The sequence below is a fragment of the Nyctereutes procyonoides genome, unplaced genomic scaffold, assembly GCF_905146905.1.
Source record: "Nyctereutes procyonoides isolate TBG_1078 unplaced genomic scaffold, NYPRO_anot_genome, whole genome shotgun sequence".
NCBI classification, from domain to species: Eukaryota; Metazoa; Chordata; class Mammalia; order Carnivora; family Canidae; genus Nyctereutes; species Nyctereutes procyonoides.
In genome coordinates this window covers 22,055,126-22,082,879 of record NW_026575134.1, presented here as the reverse complement: position 1 = coordinate 22,082,879, position 27,754 = coordinate 22,055,126, and the positions used below count along the sequence as shown (strand labels likewise).

Sequence of the window (27,754 nt, the reverse complement as noted above, 5' to 3'; positions counted from 1 at the left end):
TACTGAATGTATATAAGCCAAGAGAATTCTCTTACCATAGATGTAGAAAATTAATAAAAAAGATGCATATATATTACAAATATGTAGCATTTATTTTGTTCTAAATGCATTTACATTATCTGGTTCATGTGTCACAAAACAGCAGGGGATATATATATATATGAAATAATGATTTAGCTTTATAGTTATGGAAACAGAATCAGAGCAATGAAACCATTCGCTTAGAGTCACATAGCAACTAATTAAATAGTCTGGGTTAAAACTTAGAAAGTACAATGGGCAAGAGCCAGAGTACAGTAGATTATGAATTTTTACCATTTTTATCTTAATATTGATAGTTACAGCACTACTTCATGAAAAACTATTTTAAATTTATAAGATGGTCTGCAAAAATTGCAAAGGAAAGCAAGCATTCAACTGTGTTGATGCATATGGCCAATTAACTACTATCAATATCAATTACATTGTAGGCACTATGTCGCTTACCAAAAAAATGTTTAAATCTTGTTTTATCAGACATTTCAAATTTCCATAAAATTACTGTACTCAAAACAGTGTTGTATTAACAAAACAGACGTGTACACAAATGAAATAATATAATGTATATATGGTAATATGACTATAAATTTTAAATGAGGGGCACCTGGGTGGCTCAGTCAGTTAAGAGTCTACTTTTCATGTCATGATACCAGGGTCCTGGGATCAAGCCTGGCATCGGGTTCCCTGTTCAGCAGGGAACCCTCTGCCCCTCACTCTGCTCATGTCTCTCTCTCTCTCAAATAAATAAGTGAAATCTTAAAAGGAAAAGAAAATTAGTCTACTAGATTATACTATATACCTAGTAATTTAAGTTGGATTGAGGAGATACAGTTAAAAATAACATAGATATTTGAAAAAATTTAGGAGACTATTTGTGTAACCTTGGTGGCATTTGCAGGGTAGCCTTCTAAGCATTAAAAGAAATCCATAAACCATCAAAGAAATAATAGATGTTTTTGTCTACAAAAATAAAATAAAATTTATATGGTGAAAGAATCAAAACCAAAGGCAGCAAGCAAATGATGAAGGCTAAAAAAAAAATTACATGTGATCACCAAATATTCATTATCTTAAATAAATATCTCCTTAAAGATCTCCCATATTGGGGATCCCTGGGTGGCTCAGCAGTTCAGCGCCTGCCTTCGGCCCAGGTCATGACCCTGGAGACCTGGGATCGAGTCCCACATCGAGCTCCCAGCATGGAGCCTGCTTCTCCCTCTGCCTGTGTCTCTGCCTCTCTCTCTGTGTCTCTATGCCTATCATGAATTAAGAAAAAAAAAAAACTCCCATATTTTGCTCAGTTAAAGGGGGGGGGATGGTCAGAAATTATGAAATAGCTTTTCAGTGAAACTGATATTTTGCCAAAAATAAATTATCAATTAACTTATAATTATTAAAACAAGAAAATTAAATGACAGAGCCATGAGGTTCAAGGTCTAACGAATAGTAATTCCACAGAAAATAATAAGAATGGAGAGAAATATTACTTAAAAAATAGCATTTTTCTCCCCTAAATGGAAGAAAATACATCTCCACATTGGAAAGACACAATGAAGAGACATACAGCTGAAACAACATCATAATAGTTCAGAACACCAGAGATATAAAGATTGCAAAGATTTTTAGAGACGATTAGTTAAAATATATTATATACAAAAGAGGAAGGATAAGAATCCATAACATTTCTCAATGACAAAATAGACACTTAAGAGAGACGAATGGGTAATGTCCTTAAAATTCCAAATGGAAGGGGTTGTAACTGACAGTCTATCCACAAACTATCCATCAAGTGTAAGGGTTGAATAAAATCATTTTGGAGAAGGCTAGGTTTCAAAAATTTTACTTCCTCTTCTACCTCTCTGGATGAGTGAGTGGGGTGTTAGTGCTACAGGGGAAAAGAGAAATTGACAGAAGTCATGACCAAGAGAAAAATAGTTTCGAGAGAGGGTTTAGTACTCTTGGTTATTTTGCAAACAATTAGGGGTAGGTAGACAAAAAGCTAATCAAAATGTAAAACAAAAATAATTAATAATTTGCGGGAAAACAAAAAAAATTTAGGTAAAGAGGCCCATGTTACACCCAAATAGTCTCAGACATGAACAATGTTGGTCAAGTTAATGTAAATCCCAAATATGAGTATAACCAAGATTGCAACCTAACTATGTTACGAGGGTGAGAAGACTAAATCTTCATCTACCAAAATAAAAAAAAATCAATGAATTATAATGGTAATACAATGTTATTTTAAGAAATTAACATAAAAAGAACTAAAGAAACAGAAAAATAGTTGACAGTACATCTTCTTGGCAATTTTTTCAAGGGTTAGGTAAAATGAAGGATAGATTGGAACATGGGAGAATCAATTTTTGAAAAAGGCATAAAATGTACAATGATTCAGCCTTTCGATATATGAGAGAATAAAAAAAAATAGAGCTAGCTAGTGATCAAATAGTATTAAAAAGTACAAGAAAAAAGTGCCATTCTTTGCAGTAAATAACTTCCTAATATTACCCTAATGATTATGAACATTCATTCTCTTAAAACTCCTTAGTAATAAGTATTGCAGTTAAGTACTTTCTGTAACATACTCATTTGTTAAAGATATTCTGATACCACCCCTATCACACAGGCAAAGCCTTTTCACTTTTAAGAACCCTGACTTCCATGACAATAAAATACAAAATCTCTGGGGAAGAAAAGACTGTGGAATTCAAATTAGCAAGTTGTTTTAACATTTTTTCCCATGTCACTCAAAAGTTAAAAGTGAATTTTATAAATGCTCAGCAACAAAAATTTCAGAATTTTAGAGAATGCTAGAATTCATTGAGGATAATTTGTTTTTCTACCATTTATATTATTATTTTCTCTGATTGAAACACTCTTATTTGCTTTATCCAGGAAGTCCTTTAAATTTTTATATAATTTTCTATAGGGAAAAAAAAAACACCTCATATTTAAGTAAAAAGGAGAACTGACTTCCCTCCTTCCCTTGAAAAAAGACCAGCAGATTTCACAAAAGAAGTCCTTGTTCAACCAAATAACACTTTCCCTGAAGGAACCAGTTTTACAGATAAGGAGGTAACACAGACCTGAGATAATATACTCTGAGGAAAGTACACGCTGCTTCTTTTTAAATGTCTAAAATAATCAATACATTCCATTTGCTTTGCAACAATAAAAATTATAGGGAAAAAAAGCATTCACCTGCTTAATTCTTTTATTTTAAAAAAGAATCGCTATCTATTCAACTCATTTTTTGCACATCGGTATCTTCCTGCACCAAGCTGATGCAATTTTAGACTATTATTGAAAGCAGATGCTTACTTGCCCACAAAATAGCACACCATTGTCAATTCTGCAATTTACTTTGCCCTCTGAAGTCTGGAAACTGTCACTGGTGCTATGGAATACTAAGAAGCTGTAGCAAGGCTTTATCCTACACATTTTATTATGACACTGTTGCTGATATAGCTACATATCTATATCCATCTGTATATCTCTATATTCTGTACCTATTCTACATATGTTATATACATGTATGCTTGTATATATATAACATTGTGTATATATGTATAACTTGTATATATATATCATATATATGTGTTATACTTGATGACTCATCTTTTCAAAAAAATTAGCACGGCCTCCTCCACATCAAGAACCACAACATCATATTGCCATTTGCTTGCTAAGCACTCTGCTGGTATCTTTAAAAATTTGGTGGCCTCATTTTTTTATAACAACTCTCTAAATTAAGTATTAGGTATTATAATATTTATGATATTCCCACTGTCTAGCACAGAGACTTGCACCTGATGCCCACTCAATAAATATTTTTTGAATCAAGAGACCAAAATTCAGAGACTGAAGAATAAATCCGTCTCTGTGACGTTGTCAATATTGACACAAAAATATTGAGGTAGTCTCAAAATTTAGGATTCTTTGAATATACCTGCCATACGCAAACATCTCTAAAAGTAATATTAATCCTATACATTGATGTACAGCTTTTTATGGAGTTTGCTACCCTAAAACTGAACTCCGAGTGATGACATCGTTTCAATTAAAACTACATAATCTACTTAAAAGTATATTAATTCTGCATTTGTATTGGTTGTGCTTCTGTTTTCATAAAGCCCAGCTGGGTCTGCAGGAGATGGTTAATTATGAATCTCTACCAGAAAGAAGCAGTGCCCTGGGGAAGACAGATATGTTCATGAACAATTATGATAAGAGTTATAATAGAAGGGAATGTACATTGAATATTAACGCACTTTGCTTTAGATTGGCTGGAGAAAGCCTTCCTGGCAGGGGGTGCTTCTGTAGCTGGTTCTTGGAAAAAAAAAAAAAAGTAGTAAGAAGCGTAACTGGAGGAGGGCCGGTGAGCTTTCCAGGAAGAGGAAGCTTCATGTTCAAAGCCTTCAAATGGTGAGAGAATATGTGTTATGGGTGAACCTGTGGGCACTCCTGTGGTTGCAGCGGTTTTGTGCTGGAGGGAGACAGGGTTTGAAAGGTAGTCACGGTTTGGGCCCCTTAGGGACACTGTTAGGAATTCAAACTCCTCCCTGTCATTGGACTACTGGAAGCTATAGATGGATTTTTAAGATGAAAATTATACGATCAGATTTGGTGCCATGAAGGATGGATTATAAGAGATCACATTTGTAGTCAGGGGAGGCAATTCAAAAGTCCAAGTAAGAAATGAGAAAGACTGGGATGCAGGCAGAGGCAATAGGAGGAGGAAAGGGGACAGACGGCTCTGAGACGTGTCTAGGGAGACACACAGCACTGCGTTGGCTCTATAAATGATTCGAATCAAAATGCAAGTAGAGCAGGCTAGGCACTGGCACGGTAGAGGTGAAATGAGGTGATGACGGCCACTTTTTAAATGATCAGTTGTTAAATACGAGTATGATTTTAAAAGGAGAAACTAAAAGTGTTAACAGGGGTCAGTGTAAAAGGTGGTAACAGCAAAGAGTGGGAAAATGATAAAATGCAAACCTGGGCTCTGCAGAATTTTAAAGAAATTGACTGTTTTAAAAGGCCATATGGCTTGCACTTCAGAGAACATTTTTAAGATGAATTAAAAGAGTAAAATGGAGTTTGAATGAGGTAGACTAAAATAGTGCTCTTTTAGTTCTCAGTACACACAGTGTCACGGATCTGTCACTCGGAAAGCTGGGTGGACCTGTCCTCGTGCACTGATCTCTGTGAGCAGGTGTGGCTGTGCCCTGAGTCAAGGGGAGAGTCACTGGCAAACAAGCTCAGATGAGGGATTGGATTTTTTAATAAAAATTTCCAGGCTCTATCCTGAAGACAGTGAGAGGATTGGTTCCGTACCTTTTATTTCATACATCTCTGGTATTGTACAAAGAAATAAAAACTTCAGAATGCTCCCATAAGGTATTGAAAGCAGGTTTAATCAAAAGAAGTTACAATTCTATATTTGAAAGTGAATAAATATTGATATATGCATCTTAGAAAGTTCTCTGGGAACACTAAGGGATTTTTTTTTTTTTGAAGCGGAAGAAATGGAATTTATCAAACCACTCTCTCTTCTAACATTAACTGAATTATTGTTTTACCTTTTGAAACTTTTTCTTAGTCACTAATATTTTGTTAAATCCAAGAAACACGGTTGTTGGTTGAACAGCGTGAATCGGTCAGCAGGCTTTCGTTCCCAGGTATCTGAGTCCATTCCACAGTCCTGGTTCTGTGCTGAGTTAAGCGGGAGTGTCTGTTTGGCCTCCCAACTTTTTTAATTGGTGGAAAAGTATTTTAAAAAGATTTCAGTTACTGCAAGAGGCCAGAAAAGCCAGAGTCAGTTGTCAACAATTTATTTTCAAGACAGATAAGCTTTTTCTTCAAGTGTTTGTTCCTTTTGGTAGTTTGATAGTTTGAGTTCATTTCCTTTTAGTTAATGATGAATTGGCTGGGTCAAAATTCAGGTCAAGTTGTGCAGTTTAGTCTGATTTTGTCTCTGCCGTGATATTTCTCAGCCAATTTACAATTTGCGTTTTTTAGAGTCAGCAGTGAGGTTATCTGGGTAAGTTTAATAGCAGCTATTGCACTTTGGTTTGTGGATGTTTAGAGCTGCAATCGGATCTGTTTTCAGAATGTTTTTCTTATGAATCTAGAAATATGAATTAGCAATCTCAGATTGAGATCTTTATAGCGTTTGATTTAATATATTAAACTCTTATATAACTAAGTTTAATTAACTAATAACTTCCTTCTTCCTAGATTTTTTCCTTAACAAAGTGTTCAGATATATTCAAAATAAGATATCTTACTAAAATGTTCCTGAAAGTAATTGTATTATAAATTAAGAGAATGGAATGATATGTTGGTGAAAAAAAAATCTTTTTAAAAATTAAATCTTTATTAATTCATGATTAATTATTCTTCCTGCCAAAGTATTACCTAAGATTTAGTCTAGGTTGAATTATTATCATGACAGACATGATAACATGGGGCTGTGTTATGGAAATATGCAATGTTACTTCAAACAATTTACTGATGGGGAAAAATATGTCAGATTTTAGTTGAATTTAGGAGAATTTTAATAGAGGATAGAAGGGAAGACTATATAGCTCTTCAACTGTAAACTCCTTCTCCCATATTTTATATCTCTGTATTTTATTTTCTCTTTTCCACCTCAACAATGACCCAGTTGTAGGTTTTCATCATATCTCACCTTGAGAACCTCCTGATCTAAGTGTTCCCTGATCCAACAGTACCATCATCTTCAAGATTATCATTTGACAGCCACTGTCTAGTGTGGCCTGGTCCTTCTAGCATAAAGCATTTCTCTGGACCCCTATCAACTACTTAACTCTAACTGGGTTTTAATTACAATAATTAGTCCAACACAATAATTAGCCTGTAGAATATTCCATTTTATATTCTTTTAAGATAGGTTACTGAATTCTCTACTTAATAATTTAACTTTAACAGTAATTGTGTTTTATGTTTATCAAGAATATTAATAATCTTGAATATTTCATTCACTAGTGAAGCCTAAGGTCAGTGCCGCCACATACAGATGTGTAGGATGTGCATAGCCCAATTCCAGGAGGCACTGTTAACATAACTCAGTTGTAAACAACACCTTCTGGAGTTATCGAGGGGACTTTCCTACCAGAGAAATATGGTACATTATATTGTCTGGACTTGCAGTATAGAATGACTCAGGGTTTACAAAAATTAGATGTTAAGGGACAATTTCTATTATAGTAAGTTGGACTGTTAATAATTTAACCTACTGAGAGCTTAAATATGCTGAGCTCATTTAATCTTTGCAAGAACCTCGTGATATAAAACTGCTTTCTCCCTGACCCTTATTATTGTTTCTAGAAGGTAGATGTGATGCCTGGATATATAGTGTGCATCTTGCAACTATTAAGCAAAAAGGGTGTAAATGAATACTGAAAAATGACAGGATAGGAATACAGAAAGAACCCAAATTCTTAAACTCACCATCCTAATGGCAAACCTCTTGTCTCTGGATTTTTTGTTATATTAGAAAAATAAATCCCCATTTGCTTCATCATTCTAAGTAAGTTTTCATTTCTTAGAGCTGAAAGCAATTCTTAGGGATGCAGAGGAGAAAGAATAGAAAGAAGAAAAAAGGGCTTAAACAGAAAGTAGAATTAATTACATATCACCTCTAATTCTCATTGATGTATTTAAATGACCTCATAAAAGATGAATTTAGGTTAAGTAGATTAAACATATCTAGCCAAATGCTATTTACAGAAAAATATACATAAAGTAAAATCTCATAGAAAAGTTGAAAAAAGAAATGGAAAGATTCATATCATGCAATTATTATTCAAAATAAATTTGGCAAAATGGTGGCAGAGTCAGATAAAATGGACAGAAAAATCAAGGTAGAAAACAATAGCCTTCTGATGTCACCTGTATTGGCCACTTCAATAACACGAAAAAAGAAGTCTTTTCACAGTGGCAGCACAAAGTCTAAGATTCCAGGAAATAAATATAACCGAATACTCATAGCACCTTATGAGAAAAATGTGAAATACTGTTGAAGTTCATAAAAGAAGACATGAATGAGTAGACATAGAGCGCATGTTATAAAAATTAATATCAGAAATACTGCATTTCTTCCCAAGTCAATAATGTGACTACCACGAAAGCTCCATTAAATAACAAAAGCTTATTATAGAATTTTGAGAGCTGAGCCTAAAATCCATATAAAAGAGCTAAGGGCCAAAAAATTTTTGAATAAAAATGATAAAGTAGGAAGATTACTAATAAAGTTATAGTATATAAGATGCTGGGATATAGAAAGGTGTGATCTAGTAGGCCAATGAAACCAAACAGATGGCCCAGAAAATATCCTTGTGTATATAGAAACTTTATTTACAACAAAAATTGCCCTGCAGATAAGTAATTTGGAGAAAATTGGCTGCCAGCATGAAAAAAATTACTGCTACCTCATACTGTAAAAAGCAATAAATAGATAACTGTGGATGGTTTAATTATCTAAAATGAAAAGTAACACTTTCAAACTTTCATAAGGAAATAGGGTCTGTTTTCCTAATTAATGGGAAAATACTGAAGAACTGTTAAAACACAAGACCAAAACCATAGTGTAAAAGGCTAATGAATTTGACTATATTAAAATTAATATAAACTGTTCAAAAAATAACACCATAAACAAAACAAAACAATAAAAGCAGATATTTGCTATGCATATAAGGAAGTAGATCAGGATCCAATATGCCTGTGTGTAAACTTGCATGTATTATTTTTCTAAAATTCATTAAGAAAATCCAGAATTTGCAGAAATGTGACAAATGGAATTAAATACAGTTAATAGAAGAGTAGTACATAAAATGATAGTATAAACATTTTGGAGGCCAACTTGACAATAACAACTAAATTTATAAATTTGTATACAGTTTAAGCCTATGATTCCAATATATCCTAAATATTCTATATCCTAACCAAACTCGTTTATCCATGTGGAAAGAATTTCAAATAAATGTTCACTTTAGCTTTATTTATATTAATGTAGAATTGGAAAACTATATTCATGATGAAATGATGATAAATAAGGTTTATAAATTCATTAATATTATAATAAAAGTATATAGATGAAGAAAAATATCTTGAGTTACATTATACATCTATTTTTGAGAGCTCCTAGTAAATTAGGAAACGTAGGGCCCTTCCTGAATTTGATAAAGATTATATATATATATATTTTATATTTTATAGATTTATATATAAAATATATATGTTTTTATTTTTTGATGTCATTTTACTTAGAGCAATAAGTTTGATGCGTGTTTGTTCATTTGGGTATTTTTGAGAGAGACAATGTGAAAGATTGCACGCACAAGTGAGAGTGTGGGGAGGGAGAGGGAGAGAAAATCTCAAGCATACTGCCCACTGGGTGCAGTGCTCTGGTGTGGGGCTTGATCTCACAACCCTGAGATTATGACCTGAGCGGAGATCAAAAGTCTGGCTGGTGCATGTTGTTTAAGATCAGACTCAAGGATCCAGTATCACTACTAATATTTGACACAGCATTGGTCTTGATTCATATGTAAGGAAAGAAAATAAATTAAGAGGTACAACAATTGAAAGGGAAAAAAAACATTATTTGTGGTCAATTTGAATATATATATATGTATATAGAAAACCTGATAGAATCAACAGGTAAACGTTAGAACTAATAATTACTCTAGATCACCAATAAGTAACCATGAATACACGGCAACAATATCACTCATAATAAATACCAAAACAGTCACCATATCAAAATATCTTGGAGCTAGCTTATAAAATAACAAGATATCTACAGAAAAATAAGAGCAACTTTAAGACTCCATTAAAGGGCATTAAAAAAAAAAAACACTTTTGGATGAATGTAGAATCATTCCATGTTTCTTAGTGAAATAACAAAACAGAAATCTAACAGAATTCCAATTAAGTTACCAGCTGAATATTTTTGAGGAACTCAATATCCTTTTTCTAACATTTGTAGAAAGTAACAGAGAACCTCCAACATCAAGTCAACTTTAGATAAGAGGAGCACAGAAAGCCTTGGTGGTCATTAGTGTTACTACTTCCACTTCTCTGACTCCCAGCCTGCTTGGCTCCCTGGTGGCACAGTAGGTTTTTTGACTGGTTCTAGACAATGCGTGGTGGGTGGGTGGATGTGATGTATGCTGTTCCTGAACTGAGCATTAATTGCCTCTGTCAAGACTCGTGGAGTTGTCTCCTTTTTCAGGTATGGCAGTCAGCAGAGGGAGACGGCTGCCTATCCCGTCAGCCTAAGATGCTGTGACTTTCAGTTTTAAATCACTGATATTTTGGTGATATTTGATAACAGAATCTGACCTATCCTGATTGACATAAGGGTGAAGTTACTGTGCAAGGTTTTCAGACACAATGAGAAAAGCACTAGGATTAGAGTTAGGAGTTTGGTATTTGTGCAAGATGAAGGGAACAGTATCTGAGAATACAAAGCATAGACATAAACCCAGGAATATAGTGAACTAGAAGTGGCACCACAAATCAATAGGTCTGTTTCACAGATAGACCATTTCTCCTTATAAGAAGAAAATAAAAACAAAAGCAGAAACCCAACAAACCCTTGGATTATGGTCTAACTTAATCTGTAATGATTGTTGTGCTGTGAGCCCCTAGCAGAAAGCAGTTGACATATTCAAATGGAGTAGTCAGAAGAATTTCATGAAAGGGCCGTGAACAAAGTGGGGGAGGTTAAGGGAACCACCAAGGAAAGGTAGACGTTGAAGAATTGGTCACAAGCCCAGTGAGGGGTGAGGTGGGAGGCTGTTGCCAGAACCCAGCGAGATTGTGGGCAGGGGCTCTAGCCTTTGTAGCAAGGCACTATAGCCTCTGCAAAACAAGCCAGCAAACGAGGTGGGGGCAAAGGCAATAAATAACTCGGCCTCTATCCTCCTGCCCTCAGGCTGCCCGCTGACTCCTGACTCCTCGTAGCTAAAACCCAGGTGATATAGTTCAAGGGTTCTTCTTCCCGGGGCAAAGCCGGGCAAGACTAATGAAGAGGGGAGAGACATAAAAGAATATCTAGCAAAAGTGGGTTGAGAATAAATAGTCGAGGTGGAATTCTAGTTCATTCTTTTAGCTTGCATGGCAGTTAAGGACAAAGATAAAGTGACAGCTGAAAAAAAAAAAAGGATCAAGGAAGGCTTTTATAGGATCTTCCTAGATGTTACCTTAGCACAAAGTGAAAAACTGAAGAGCCAGTGAAAACTGAAAGGAAGATCACAATGACTGTATGTTAAGGCTGGTAGGATTGATTTAAGAACAAAGAGATGACATAAATAACTTGATGGGCCAACCTAAACATTTGATTCCCATAATCTATTGAGCCTCCTTTAACTCCTCAGGTGCTATCCACAGGTTTATTCAGAGGTTACTGGTCACCGGATCACCTTCCACTCCTGTGAGAAGCTGGAAGTTTTTCTACAGTAATTGGGAGTTTCACAGACAAACTATATTTCCTCACAGGAGCTCCTGGTTTCCCTGCTATTAAGCAATTACCTGATTTTATTTCCTAAATTCATTACACTAGGATGCTAATATTTCTCTGTATTGGGAGAATATATGGAGACCCACCACTACTCCCCATTGGTTAATTTGCCTACTTTTAGATCAAAGGTCAAGACAACTTGACCCTTTTGATCTACAAGGTAGATGGGAGGTCAAGCCAAGACCTTGTGAACTCAGAAAGCCAGGCTTGAGTTCTTAAACTTGACTCTCCTCTGGAAAAGAGCTTCACCACCTTACTTGCTCCACCCACCTGCTCTCCTACTTCACTCCTCCTGGGATTTATTTTCCTGAGGCTTTTGAGAGTCATTCCAAAACTCCAAACATTTTAAATGTGATGTCCTTTTAAGTTTTCAGTTTTTTCTTCTCTAATAGCAAAAGTTCTTTCCTATTTTTTTTTTGGTCTCATACAAGATAATAGGAAGCTTTCAATTAAAATTTTTTATAAAGAGCTCTGGTTATTTTCAGTCACAGTGAAATGAATGCTAAGAAACATGTACCAAAAGGACAAAAAAATGCCGAAAACATTGAAGGAGATCAATCAGAAAAAAATCTATTTTTTCCTCCTAAAATTATGTTCTTTCTGGCTTTGTCTCAGAAAGAAAGGATTTCTTTATGTAACAGAACACAGAGAGAATGTGCAGGCTTGTCCTACTTTCATAGAACTCTTAAATCATGTTAGGCCAGAATGCCTGCTTTTTGTATAAAATATCTCCTTGAATCTGGGTTATTTCAAATAAAGGACTTAATGAAAGCTTACAGAACTCTTCTCCCATGGAAAAAAAAATAATGAAAACATAATAAAATGCTTCCTCTGTCAGCCCCCACTAAGCCCTGAGACATGAAAATGTATTAGGATGTCACTGCATAGCTTTGAATAATAGAGGCTTGGATATATACGTAAACAGAGAATGAAATTCATAAACTGACATAAAAGCATTTATTTTGGGTGACACTATAGGAGAAAAGAAAAATCCCAAAATATCTCAATTCAGTGGCCTCAGCTTAGCTTCGAGAAGAACATGGGCTTTGACTTAGGCCTAATAAATCTCTTTCTTCAGATGTGTGTGGAAATGATACCTATCTTGCGGGTTTTCTGTAGAGATTAGAGATATTTTATAGTTTATTCATTAGGCATCTAATATGTACTAGGTGTCTTTTCTATCCACTAAAAAGACAAGGGTAAATGAGGCACTTAAAGGCAGTAGAGTGATACACAAAGTGCCTGGAACACAAGAGTTGTTCAATAAATTGAATACATTGATGTTGACATTCCAGCAAATTGTAACTCCCTACATGTAATGAATCAAGAAGTTTAGTTCATAAATTAAGGCAGTGGAAAGGAAATGGGTAAGAATTTATTCCCTCTCCTGACTGTTCTTGTCTTTCCAAGACGGCTTTCCCATAAATCTTGAGTCTCCACAATCCCCAAATCCCTCCGCCACCCCCACGTGCTCAGAAGCATGCACATGAATTTGGCACACAATCACTATCACATATTAGATTTTGACAGTTTTGGCAATACTCTTGCGCTGCCTTGCTGGAAAATCTAATCTAGCTATGTGACATTTGGCAAATTCATCAATCTAAAATTTACAGTCTTCTTTTAAGTGAAGTGAGTAATATTTCTATGACTTGTGTAAACACAAGTTTACATTGCATAGTTGGTATTCATCATTCATAATAATATTGTTCTCTTAGCTATGGAATAGTGTATACTTAAACTGTGAGTAGAAATTTGTATTTCTTGAGATATATTTGGTATGAAGATTCATTTTCTTTTCTTGAAAACCAAATCCATTGAATTTCGCTGTAAAAAATTATGTATTTATATCTGATCACAACGTGTTTTACAAATTGTCTCAGAAATTCTCTTTCTAATTCTTTATTGTAGCATGTGTTAGTAGGAAGTGCTAGATCCAAGCATTTGTAGTCCTCTGTGAGATAGAGGTAGAAAAGTAGTCAGGCTATGGAGCCAGCTGCATGGTGTCATTTCATTGTCTGAGCAAGCTGATTAATTGAATCAACTTCATGAGATCGTACAGTGAAGGTAATAGGAATAGAATTTAATACACTATAAAATGAAATAAATTAGTTCCATCTTTCCTTCCCCCTTTCAAATATTGCATTACCAGGATAATGGTAATGGTTCATTACCTGTGGTTCTTCACCCCCTCTGTTTAATCCTGCATATAATGAGGTAAGGGGTAAGAACCTTTGTTCTGAAGACATGTTTGTGAGAATTAAGTTTAAAACATATCGATGGCTTGAGAAACAACAATTCACCAGGAAATAACACTCAATGCAAATAAGATTCCTAGACCTGGTGAAAGGTCTAATAGCTTTCCTCACTACTCCAGGACATGGTGTAAGAAAAGAGAAGTGCCAGTTGTAAATAATTATTGAGTGCTACAGTCACAAGTACCACTTTGAACTTTTGGAAGACAGAGATATAATTTCAGCATGGAAGATAAAATTATTATGGATTCTGTATACCTGAAATTATAGACAGAGTGGTGAATAGAACAAATTCTAGTGAGCTTCCTTTCTTTCTTTAACAAGCTCAGCAACGTGGAAAAAGGACTCTTTTTTTTTAGACATTTCTATTTTAGGAGCTCCTGGATGGCTCAGTAGTTGAATGTCTGTCTTTGGCTCAGGTCGTGACCCCGGGGTCCTGTGATCGAGTCCTGCATGGGACTCCCCGCATGGAGCCTGCTTCTCCCTCTGCCTATGTCTCTGCCTCTCTCTCTCTGTCTCTTGTGAATAAATAAATAGAATAAATTTTTTTTTGTTTTAAAAGTATTGACTCATATGAATATCTTGAAATGTTTTGTTTTGTTATGTTATCTCAATAAATTGAGCAATTGACCTAAGGGTATAGATATGCTGGCTAGGTATAGACTGTTTCTTCTAGAACTGATTCCGCATTGCATCATTGTTGAGACATAAGAAGAATATAAATGCTTACCGAGCAACTGTCATTTCAGGCATTGTGCTAACAATATACCTTTGTATACCAGCATTTAAAAAAAAAAAAACTCATTCGTGATGCCTGGGTGGCTCAGTGGTTGAACATCTGCCTTCAGCTCAGGGCGTGATCACTGGAGTCCTGGGATCGAGTCCTACCCGGGGCTCCCCACAGGGAGCCTGCTTCTCCCTCTGCCTATGTCTCTGCCTCTCTGTGTGTCTCTCATGAATAAATAAATAAAATCTTTTAAAAAAATAAAAAAACTCATTGTGTAGACTTGAAACTCATAGAATAGAAACAATTGGAAGGAAGAAAATGCAATTAAATGCGAGGGGGAACATACATCACTATTTTGGCTATTAACAAGTCTGAGGACATTAAGAAGACTTTCTGTAATGGCTGAGTTTAGAAATACTGAGTAAACAGATAAAATCATTTAGAATAGAAGATGTTTCGTAAAGGGCTAGGACCAAATCATATTTAGACAATATCAGAAAATGCCACACATTTATGATCCCATAAAGCTGAAAAAGGTATTGTAAATAGTTCATAAATAATCTTATTATATGTCTTCATTTTACAATATGAGGAGACACAGAACAGAGATATTTAATGACCTGCCGACTATCCAGATTTCCTGGTTTTAAAATTCTACCTTAATTCCACTTTAAACTTTGCTTCGATTTGGAATGAGTAATAGGAGCTAAATAACCAATTCTGAGGTCATAGACTTTCAGGGCTAAATATACATCTTACCTCACATCAGTTCAGGCTTCCTTAGCCCCTACCAGTGACCTGGGGCATTGGTATGTAGGACTGATTAATGGAAATTTGCAAAGAAAGCTAAGTGTCGATGGGAAATGTATTCACCTTATGCTTTCTTTTCTTTTTCTTTTCTTTTCTTTCTTTTCTTTTTTTTTTTAAGATTTATTTATTTATGAGAGAGAGAGAGAGAGAGGGCAGAGACACAGGAGGAGGGAGAAGCAGGCTCCATGCAGGGAGCCCGACGTGGGACTCGATCCCGGGTGTCCAGGATTGCGCCCTGGGCCAAAGGCAGGCGCTAAACCGCTGCGCCACCCAGGGATCCCCTACCTTATGTTTTTATCCCCCATACAAACTTGCCTTTTACAAAGTGCCATTCTCTCCTTCTTTCCTTTTCCACATTTTATTTCTTTTCAGCTAACTAAACAGTTAAATACACTAAACAGTGTGTCTAAAGAAACTTTTTGCCTACAATGGTCTCTCTTTGCCAAAAGCTGCTCAGACTGCAAGATTTCTTAGAATTCTGAGAATGAGTAAACCTTGATTTACACCATGCACAGTGAAGTATTTCAGATGCAAATAATGTTAAAAAAAGATTTTCTTAATTCATAGTCACTTTTTACAATTATTTTGAATGTTTAAATGGTTTCCATATAGGGTCTTATACAACTATGAATATTTCAAGAAATATTTATTGCCATTTTGTCGTCTAATATAAATAACCTGCATAATTGAAGTGATAGTGTATATACAGACAATAACTTCTAGCTGTGGTTTTAACACCCCAGGGAATGGAGTGCCTCAGTTGGTAAAGCACGTAACTCTTGATCTCAGGGTCATGAGTTCAAGCCCCATGTTGGATATGGAGCCTACCTAATTAAAAATTTTTTTAAATGCCTATCATGTCACGAGTAAGATGCAGAAATATAATCATGAATCAACAACTCACAGTTGCTTGCTGTCTTCTCTGCTTGCTGTATGTGGCCAAAGTAAAAAATAGCAAATCCTTTCAATAATATTGAATATTATGAAATAATATTAAATATATATGTATTATATATTTATCTATCTTGTACTTACTATCGTCAATGAAATGTTTATTTAAGCACATCATTCTCTTCCAAATAGTTTTCTTTCAAGTTGTCAGGGCAGCCTATTTTTCAACTTCTAGAGCTAGCTAGCATCATTTTAATGTTTTCCCTTAAATACTCTTAAAATTTGTTGTAGGAGGGCAGCCCGTGTGGCTCAGTGGTTTAGGCTGCCTTCAGCTCAGGGCGTGATCCGGGGGACCCAGAATCGAGTCCCACATCAGGCTCCCTGCATGGAGCCTGCTTCTCCCTCTGCCTGTGTCTCTGCCTCTCTCTCTCTCTGTCTCTCATGAATAAATAAATACAACCTTTTTTTTTAAAAAAAAAAAAAAAGAATTTCTTGTAGGAGATATGGTTGTTGGTTTTTTCAACTGAACTTTGTTCTTTGTTTTGCTTTGAGGGTTTTTTGGAACTTTGTTCTTAATTTCAAAAGAAATCCAGCATTTGCAGCATTTCCGTCTCCAAAAAAAACATGTTATTTTATCCATTTGTCTGTTTGTTTATTTATGTACTTATTTAGAAATATAGTTAACATAGTGTTATGTTAGTTTCAGGTATACTTTGCAATGATTCAATGATTCTATATATTACTTGGTGCTCATCACAATGAGTGTAAAAATCGTATGAGAAAATACAAGGGTTTCATGAGAGACTAGAGCTCTGGACTTAAAATCAGAGGAGCTAGGTTAAAGTTATGCCTGGGCTACTTAGCCATTTGGTGAATTACTTAAAACACCGAAGCCACTGTTTTCCCACTTATAAAACTTCACAACCTTATTTTTTTTTATTATTTATTTATTTATTTTATTTTTTTTTATAAATTAATTTTTATTGGTGTTCAATTTACCAACATACAGAATAACACCCAGTGCTCATCCCGTCAAGTGTCCCCCTCCGTGCCCGTCACCCATTCACCCCCACCCCCCGCCCTCCTCCCCTTCCACCACCCCTAATTCATTTCCCAGAGTTAGAAGTCTTTAGGGACACAGAACACAACCTTATTTTTTGTTGTGAAATAATAATTGTCCTGTTAATAGCCATGTTTTCTTAAAATGCATATCTCTAAATAGATAAATCAGATGGAAGTATAAACAGACCATGTGTACAAATGTGTGCCTACAGATATGACCTACACTTGTTTTTCAAAGATGAAATATATAATTTTTTTTTTGAGGAAAAGAGCACTGCATATCTTAATGGAGAATAAAGTGCCAGAGAATGTGAAAGAAGAAAGCTGTGGAAGATAAAAATAAGTCAATTTGACAATTGTACTTAAGTTGGAGCACTTTAGCTAAAGATATAGAGGGACACAAACGATTTTGTTTAATAGAATTAAATTATTCACGGTCTTTGTCAAAAAAAATGATACGACTAAGTTTTTTTTTATTTTAATGAAGAGGCTAGATTATGGTGGAAACAAAGGAATAGTTTGACTTCAATAAATATTTTAGCCCTATTAACTTGTAAGAAATCTCACTAAGCTCAAGAAGCAAAATTGAAAATATTAAGAGGTTAAGCAATTATGATTTTCAATACTATATTTCAATTTTAAATTTTATTGATTAATTCTCCGCTTAAAGGAAATCAGCATGCTTCTACTTTCTTCCTCTCTCCTCTTGGATTTCATATTCATCTTTCCTTCTCTCCTCCCTCCACTTCCGCTCTTCCTCCCTCCCTGCCTCCCTGCCTCCCTTCCTTTCTTTCTCTCATTACTAAATCCTCTATTTCCTCTGCCACAGGCTTTTAAATATTTTCAAAAAGGTACTTTTCCCCTACATTGATGTATTCATTCAGGGGACATATTTTTTCCCCTGGCTCCTTTAAAAGTGTTTTCTATATTTTTGAAGACGCTTAAATGAGAGTTATCAGTGTATCAGCTAATCAATATTTCCCGGGAATACAGGATACTCTTTTGATCCACAGATTTACTTTTCTGTTACTTCAGATAAATACCTTTATATTTTAAATACATGCGATTTTCTGGTGTCTTAAAATTTACTTTTCCTAAAAAAAAAAAAAAAAAAAAAATTTACCTTTCCTGAGCAATCAGTTATATTGGATCCTATTTCTCAGTTTGACATATAGTGATAGCACTTTTTTCTAGTAAAGAAGCTCTCTGTTTTCCTTTCTATATTATCCTAAGCCTTCCTCCCTCTATGTCAGTAATATTGATTTCTATCTCATTCGACTTTGTTCCATGGTGTTTCTAATTCATTAAGAGTTTTAAAAAAGGGACTATTTGTATTTTAGCACTGTAACCCCATTTTTTATCATCTCATCTTTGAACTATGCTCTCAACATCCCTTTGATGCAGAAGAGCTTGGTTCTTGTCGCACAGTCGAAGAATGAATCTTGCCAACACAGAGTGAACAAAGCAATACAAGTTTATTAGGCAGAGATACAGAGAAAGCTCTCAGGAGTGAGAGGGGTCCCCACAGGGTTGCCACTGAGGGCTTGTAGTGTGGGTCTTTATTATAGGAAACTGATCAGGGAACTTGGTAACTTTCTTATCTACATCAGGGTGGATATTTAGAACAAACATGGTGGACGTGTAACCTTCCTAATAACAAACAAGGTGATTTTTTGTAAATATCATGAGCACAAAGAAGGTGTTCCCTTCTCTCTGGTTAATACTCCTCCATAGTTTCCTATATCTGGGATTTCTGTGATTACTTAGTGGCCATTAAAGGGGGATACTGCCTAACACTGTGGAGCTGGGGAGCCAGGTTTATTTTTTGTTTTCACTGTTTTATCTCTGTTTTCTTGGGATGGGTAGGAGCTTGACTCTGGGGCCTTTCCCCTATCTTTCCCTGACTAGCCCCATCTGCCCCTAACTCATTCCTACATCACCTTCATCCTTTCCTCTTCTTTCTTCTTTCTTTTTTTTTTTTTCTGTTTTACTATTCAGAGTACCAGATACTATTCAGAATTTTGATTCATTAATTTTATCCACTATTTTTCTCTTCTTTACCTCATTAATTTTAGTGTATATGTCGATTATTTCCTTCTTTACACTTTCTTTTGTTTTACTTTATTCTTTTTCTAACTCTTGGAGTTGGAAGTTTAAATTTCTTACATTAAAAAAAATTTTTTTAAGATTTTATTTATTTGACAGAGAAGGAGAGAGAACACAAGCAGGGAGGTGATAGGCAGAGGGAGAGGGAGCAGCAGACTCCCCCACGGAGCAGGGAACCCAATGTAGGACTTGATCCCAGGACCCTGAGATCATGACCTGATCTGAAGGCAGACACTTAACTGTCTGAGCCACCCAGGTGCCCCTAGAATTATTTGTAGAACATTAATGCATATATGGAGTTTTTTTAATCATTGTTTTAAATTATATAAGTGTGTAAGGCTATTGATTTTCTTCCCAGCATTACTTTAACTCTCCCAGATTCTGAAACATAGTATTTTCATTATCATCATTTTTCAGAACTTCTGTATTTTCTCATTGTATTTCACCATTTGCCCAAGAATTATTTAATTAAAGCCTATTTGTGTATGATCAATGTTTATAATAGCTTCATTTTATAGAACTTACTGCTATCTTCTTTGTAACAGTATGGGTGAGTTTGGGGAATGATCCGTATGTAATTGAGAAAAAGATTTATTATCAGGGTGTGGTATTTAATTAATATACATGAGATCTGTTTTATTGATTATAATATCTCAATATTCTGTGTCTTTACTTATTTTGGTCTACTTGCCCTATCTTGTATAACAAATGTTTTGTAAATCTTTTACTGTTATTCTCATTAATCTCCAGGAAAGAAATACGTCAAAACATGTCCCCAAAATATCACAAAGTTTAATCAAAAGGATTAAATAATTACCATCTCATATTTTCATAGTTTTGCACAAAATGCTTTTATTACTTTAGTCTCCTCTCAAATATGATCAACTATAGTCTATATTCTATATAATGTTTACATGCATGCGTGAGATCAGAATTGTTTTTTAAATATACTGAGATATTATTTACCTTTTCACTGTGCTGACATTTACATTGATAATGCAAACGCAATGATGCAATAAACCGCTGGGGACCCTAGCACAAAGCAAGGCATATTACCAGTTACTGTATTTATCTATTTTTAACTGGCATTCACTTATAAGGAAAATGCCGGTTTCGCTCAAGACTGTCCTTAATGAGGAAGTTTAAATTATTGTTTTTAAACCTAGACCCTAAGCACATGTCTTTCTACATCACGTCACACAATTCTGTGAGATGAAATGGAAATATACATAAAGCACTATGCTGCCTGCCAAATTATGATAGTTGACTTGAGGAAACCTGTCTGTGCCTTTTTTTGAGTCACAAACTGAACTAGCCTTTTTAATAGAAAATGTAATTTTTGCTAAAAAAGAATAACAGTAGACAAATGCTACTTATTCTCAAAAATTAACAAAGTGAGTTTGTCACTTTAAGAAAAACAAGCGATGATAGTTTTCAGTGATAAAATTCAGCTTTTGGGAAGCCTGGTGGCTCAGCGGTTTAGCACTGCCTTCGGCCCAGGGCATGATCCTGGAGAACTGGGTTCAAGTCCCACGTTGGGCTCCCTGCATGGAGCCTGCTTCTCCCTCTGCCTATGTCTCTTCCTCTCACTCTCTCTCTGTGTCTCTCATGAATAAATAAATTCAAAAAAATATTTTAAAAAATTCAACTTTTAATTAAAAATAGAACTTTAGAAAACTTGTATCTGCCTTCCTGAGCTTAGAGGCTTCTCAATATTCAAAGACCTTTCTGATGATATCGGTAGTGATATTAACACATGTGTTTTAAATATTTTATGAAATGGGTCAACAAGACCTGCATAACCCAGTGAATGAGTATTTTCCAAAATGAACAATATGCTGTTACCAAGTCAGGCATGGTTAAAAGAGCCATTCTAAATGCAAGATAAAATAATTCAGGATAGATTGCTGTATTTTAAAGCAATCATTCAAAAAGTCCATTGATATAATTTCAGATTCCATATTTCCTTTAATCTGTAAGAAATTACCTCTTGTCAAATTTTAATAATCTAACATTATCTAAAGAGGATATTAAAATACTTCTCCCTTTTCCAACTATTTGTATGAGTTAGACATTTTTCATATATTTCAACTAAAACAACATATTGAATTGGATTTAATAGAAACAGATATGAGAATCCAGCTGTCTTTTATTAAGAAAAACATTAATGAAATTTGGAAAAAATAAGAAATGGCATTCCTCACTATATGTTTTTGTTTTGGAAAATATGGTTATTTTTCATTAAAATATTTACTTATTATTGTTATTTTAATGGAATCAATAAATATTTTAAAATATCTCATTTTTCATTTTAATTAGAAATGTTAAATTTAAAAAAAAAATGTTAAATTTCTAATATTGGTAGCTATAATACACACAATGGTTCTTTGAGGACCATTCGTTTTTTTGGAGTGTAAAGAGGTCTGAAACCAAGATGTTTGAGAACAAGTGATCTATCTTCAAACTTAAAAATCTTCAGTAGTTTCCTACTGTTCTAAGTATAAAAACCAAATTGTTTACATGATGCCATTTAACAATATGTAATAATCACAAGAATATACATTTAATTCCTCAGTATCACGATGTTCCCTCCTGTGCACACACTGTTCCTTCTCTGTAGCATGTTCTTAATCCATTTCAACTAGTTAACTCTTTCTCAATCTTCTGGTTTCAGCTCAAGTAGTTCTTCCTCAGGCTCTCTTGGAGCTATGCTCTTGTATTTCATTACCTTTTTTCTTTTTCTAATTTTGCATTTATGGATGAAAATAATTCATTAAGGCTTTCTTCCCAAAAGGTGTAAAGACCATAAAACCAATAAGCATGTGTGTTTTGGCTCACCATGATAGCCATTCTTCCTAACAGAGTGCTTATCGTAGGGTAGGGTGGGAAATAAAATATTTGTTGGTGATTGAATATATAGATGCATATATGAATTGACAGAGGAAAGGACGAATCATTCAAGAACAGGACCTAACATGAATAGCTTCTTCAGTTATACAAAGATCCAAGATAAACACTTGAAATAAATACTTTGGATTTTTTAGGTCACTCATTGTATGTTCCCTGGTGCAATTTCATTACTACACATTCCTTTGGCTACTTCTTTTATAAAGAAGTATGGATATATGTCTTATAGTCTCATCTATTCCTTTTTTGCCCTAATAATCTACAGTTAAGTAACACTTATCTACTCGCATTTCCTCCATACCTCCCCGTTCACTAGTTTGTTGTTATACTAACACACTTTGTTGTAAGTGTGTAATTTATCAGTCTCCGTAAGAGGTCTTACACTCCTTAAGGGCTCGAACTGTACTTTATTCATCTCTGTATCCACAGGATGGAGTAAGGTGTTTAGTACTTGATAAACACTCAACAAATGTATATATGAATGAATTATTGAACTACACATTTAATAGATGGCATTTAATATTCCTTAATATTTTCATTAAATTCTTCCAGTCAAAACTCAGGTAATGGGAGAAATCAAGATTGCACTGAAGAAGGAAATGAAGACAGATGGTGAACAACTAATAGTTGAGATTCTCCAGTGCAGAAATATCACCTACAAATTTAAATCTCCTGACCACTTGCCAGGTATCTAATTTTATGATAATGAGCAGTGTAATATATCTAGGAATTCTGTAGGAATGTGTCTTAAATAATCTGGAAAAGGCAAAGTAATATTTGGGCTGTATGGCAAATGTATCAGAAAAATGGAAAATAAGAATTAATCTCTCTTATATAAAACAAGTTGATAATTTACTAGTTTTTACCGAACTTTTCTTAACACCTAAACTAGAGGAATGTATTTACTATACAATAGGAAAACCGAGTTGCTAAGAAAAATGATGTATCTCTGAATCCTTTATGTTGTCTGAAACAAATTGAAGATAGTCTGCTCGCTTTGTGTAAAATATAGAGGAGCTCTCAGTGGACACTTATAATTCTTTGAATAGGAAATTGTATGAGTGATGGACACTTTACAAGCTGAATTCTTGTTTTCAGATTTATATGTAAAAATATATGTGATGAACATCTCTACCCAGAAAAAGGTGATTAAGAAAAAAACGAGAGTGTGCCGACATGATAGAGAGCCTTCATTCAATGAAACGTTTAGATTCAGCCTTAGTCCTGCTGGGCATTCGCTTCAGGTAACTCCATCTTATACTGCTACTGTTTTAAATTTTTTGATCATACAGTATGTATTTTCCATTCAGTTGTTTAATATGTGCGTACTGATCGTACAGTATGAGACATTTTACAAGTTAAATAATTCTGAGGGGTATGTCTCCAGTGGCCCTTAGAATTGCACAGCCCAGGGACACCTGGGTGGCTCAGCGGTTTGGCGCCTGCCTCCGGCCCAGAGCATGATCCTGGAGTCCTGGGATCGAGTCCCACATTGGGGTCCCTGCATGGAACTCACTTCTCCCTCTGCCTGTGTCTCTGCCTCTCTCTCCCTCTCTCTCTCTCTCTCTCTCTCTTTCTCTATCTCTGTCTCTCATGAATATATAAAATCCTAAAAAAAAAAAAAAAAAGAATTCCACAGACCACCCACCCATCCAATTAGCTACCAGTCTTCTAGGTCTACTCAGTTTATTCTGTATAGATTTATTTCCATGCACACTGCCACTAATCCTCTTTGAGTCCTCAATTTTATTACTCAGATCATTTTAGCAGTCTACCTGGCCTCCTTGCCATCAGTGTCTTGCCCTCTTAATCCATTCCATCACACAGAGGGCAGAGGATATCTTTTAAAAACACTGGCTAGAAGGGTGGGAAGATGGGTGAAATAGGTGAAGGTAGTGAGAGTTTGCTTAATGTGATGAGCACTGAACAATGTCTAGAATTGCTGAATCATTATGTTGCACACCTGTAACTAATACAACCCCATGTTAAGTATACTCGAATTAAAAGTAGGTAGATAGATGGTAGGTGGATAGATAACAACACTGGTTAGTAGGTTCCATTAAAGCCCTCCAGGGACCCACCAATATCCCGACTCATTCATAGTCCTCTAAGGTGAGCTCAAATTGTATTGATTTAATTTCATCTCCTTGTATCCCTCCCAACACACTCTGTACTCCAGAAACACCACAGTCTTTTCAAATCAGGTTAAGCCTCCAATGTTTTGCTCCTATTTCCCTTCTCCTTCAATATTTTCTTCATCTCTTTCCACCCATCTCACTAGCCCACAGTGTTCCAATGTAAACTCTGCCCTTTACTGATGACCCTAGCTGCAATCCGTCATGCCTTATTCACATGACATTTTGCTTATCTGATTAGGCTACCAATCCTAATCTGTGCTGTTACAATAATGTATATACTGACCTCTCACTGCTTCTGTATCAGCTGCTTCTCTAGGGCAAGGCCTGGCTTTCATTGCTCTGTGTTCTACAGCCTCATACAATGTTGGCACATAGTGTGCCTTCAGTAGATGGACGGACAAGGAGTAAAAGAGGAGAAAGGAGGTGGGAGGAAAGAGATGGAAAAAAATATGGGAAGAGAAACAGCATCTATCATATGGGCACTTAAAGGCCCACACTAAAGACAAATATAAGAAATATTGCAGGGATGCCTGGGTGGCTCAGCAGTTGCGTGCCTTTGGCCCAGGGTGTGATCCTGGAGACCCGGGATGGAGTCCCACATTGGGCTCCCTGTGTAGAGCCTGCCTGCTTCTCCCTCTGCCTGTGTCTCTGCCTCTCTCTCTGTGTGTGTTTCTCTTGAATAAATAAATAAATTAAATCTTTTTTTTTTAAATATTGCAAAGTTAAAACTGCAGTGAGAGTACTGACAGACATTATGGCAGAAAGAAGTTTTTCAGAAAAGTAAAGGATATCTTCCAATCTGTGTGGATAAATGTGTCACACATAGAAATTAAGTAGTTAGAGAGGGGATCTCGAGGGAGAAAGATCACAGGTTTGTTTCAGATGTGATAAATTTGATAAGAAAACAGGCTCTAAGTGAAAATACACAATGCCATATGAAATCTCAAAACTACAGTGCAGAAGAAATAATTGTAACTAGAAATGTAGATTTTGAAGTCAGAAACATAAAAGTAAACTTTTAGCCAATAATGAAGATGAATTCTCTAAAGGAGATTCTGAAAAGAGAGAGAGAGATAATTGTCAAGGATTAATGGTTAGCAGCACTAATGCTCTCCACCTTCCTTTCAACTCATCTCTAAAAGAGAAAAAAAAGTCTTGAATTTGAGATTCTATGGCATTTCAACTAATATAAGTTCTACATATGACAAGAAATCACTTTGAAAGTGCATACCATAGTAAAATCACCAGTAAATGAAATGTTAGATAAAGTTAATGTTGCATTTTATCTGCCTTGTGAGCTTTTACTCAGCACTCAAATAATTTCATATTTGAGTTAATATTTCATAAACTAGTAGAAACCTTACCTAGGTTTCCATTCCTGTAAGCATAAACTTAGTCACAATTAGCTGCTAATACGTGTCTTTTCTAAAATTCTCATATCTTCCAGGATGTGTCTTTTCCTTTGGGAAATGCTGATGTGACTTAATTAATATTATGCACATCTTTTCAGAACATCTTGAGGATTAGTTTTCAAGTATAGCTGCTACTTCCTCTCACCCTTTCTTGTCTTTGTTATTTCTTTGATGATAAAACATCCTTAAAAATGGTTGAAAAAATATATGCAAGTATATATTTTTGGCTATTTTTTCCAGATTTTACTTTTCTCTAATGGAGGGAAGTTTATGAAAAAGACCTTGATCGGTGAAGCCTGTATCTGGCTTGACAAAGTGGATCTCAGAAAAAGAATAGTCAACTGGCACAAACTTTTGGTCAGTGCTACTCAAACCCATTGAAGAAATGTGTCTGCTCAGGGCATAGAAACAGCTCTAAATAATTGCAAATCAAGACTCTGGTTGGATACTATTCTACAATGATCTTATGGGTAGACATGGGAGGAGGATCAATAGGCAGAAACATACTACAAACTTTGTGAATGTTTTCTTGTGGAATACAGAAAAAAACTCAAGCGAAAAAGTTCTTCTATTGGAGACCAAAAGGAGGAGCTTCGAGTCCTTGGATTGCTGCAAGAAAAACAGTGAGAGCTATTTTGATTATTTAATGCACACATCTGTGAGCAGAGTTGAACTATAGTGAAAGGCAGCTGCTCAAATATTAATATGGTTTCTAATGCAAGACAAAGTTAATCATTTATGCAGAAGAACTTGGAAAGAAAAGAACTGATGTAACAAATCTCAGTTTTCAGAAGTCTAAAAATCCTTCTTCTTCATCTTATTTTCTCAGCCAACTCACTGTTTTTAGATTCTGACACAGGATACAACGAGAGTATGTGTTCAAGCCTAGACATGAGGTGGTCGTGTTCAGAGGGAAAGGGTACTGGAGATGGAGAAATGATGGCTTTTAGATTTTCCCTCTGCCTAAATGTTATAAGAGTGAACAATGCCAACATTGGAATTCACGTTGTGAAAGCACATTTGTCATTTGTATAATTTGAAATGATGTAGAGTGAAGATAATACTGAGTAGAAATGGAATTACATTTATCTAGAAATGAAGCCATGATTGGCTAACAAGAATGTTGCCCCACAAAACTATTGGAACCTTGGCTGAAAATATCAAACTCTCCTTAACTTACCATTAAGCCAATACATTTTCAACATACATACTGAAGAACATAGATTAAACTGGAAAGTTCTAAGATGCACGATAAGTTGTTCTTTGTGGAATTGCAAATATATGTTATTCCACATATTTCTTTTCTCTTGGGTGAAGTGTTGAAAGAGAGAAAATTTATCCTCGGGCACACAGATCATAGGAATCTGTGACATGGATAAATTAGCTTGGCGTCATTTCCTTCTCTTCCATAATACTTTTTTTTCCTTTACTGCATCAACCAATTATATAATGAAAACCCTGACACCAAACTCAAGTTCTTTAGAGTGCTCTATTTGCCTCTGTTAGTGACAATATTGCAGTGATCCAATTCATCAATATGAGGAAAATAAGGGAAAAGTCAACATTATATTGAGAATGATATATAATGAGCTATTTTATTAATACAGAATAAAAAGACCAATATCTAAGTCATGAAAATGAGACATCCTCTTCATCAAGCAACAGTAAAGACAAAGGAAGTAACATGGAGTTGTAAGAAATGCAGTCAGCTGGGATGAAAAGCCTGGCTTCTGTCTTGGTCTTGCCACTGACTAATTGTGTCACCTTGCACATGTCACTGAAAGTCACTCTTCCCCAGTGTTCTTATTTGTAGGATGAAAATAATTATGTATTCCTAGCCTTCCCAATGGAAT

At 35.2% G+C, this 27,754-nt stretch overlaps 1 protein-coding gene across 1 annotated transcript in view; it reads left to right on the top strand.

Annotated features, from left to right (window-relative positions):
- Positions 1 to 26,308, top strand: part of PCLO (piccolo presynaptic cytomatrix protein) — a 390,843-nt gene extending 364,535 nt beyond the window's left edge. Inside the window, 3 exon segments of the mRNA XM_055301126.1 lie at positions 22,904 to 23,038; positions 23,450 to 23,595; positions 26,142 to 26,308. Of these exon segments, the coding sequence (XP_055157101.1) occupies positions 22,904 to 23,038; positions 23,450 to 23,595; positions 26,142 to 26,282 (422 nt within the window). The 3' untranslated portion in view covers positions 26,283 to 26,308.
- The last annotated feature ends 1,446 nt before the right edge of the window (positions 26,309 to 27,754 follow it).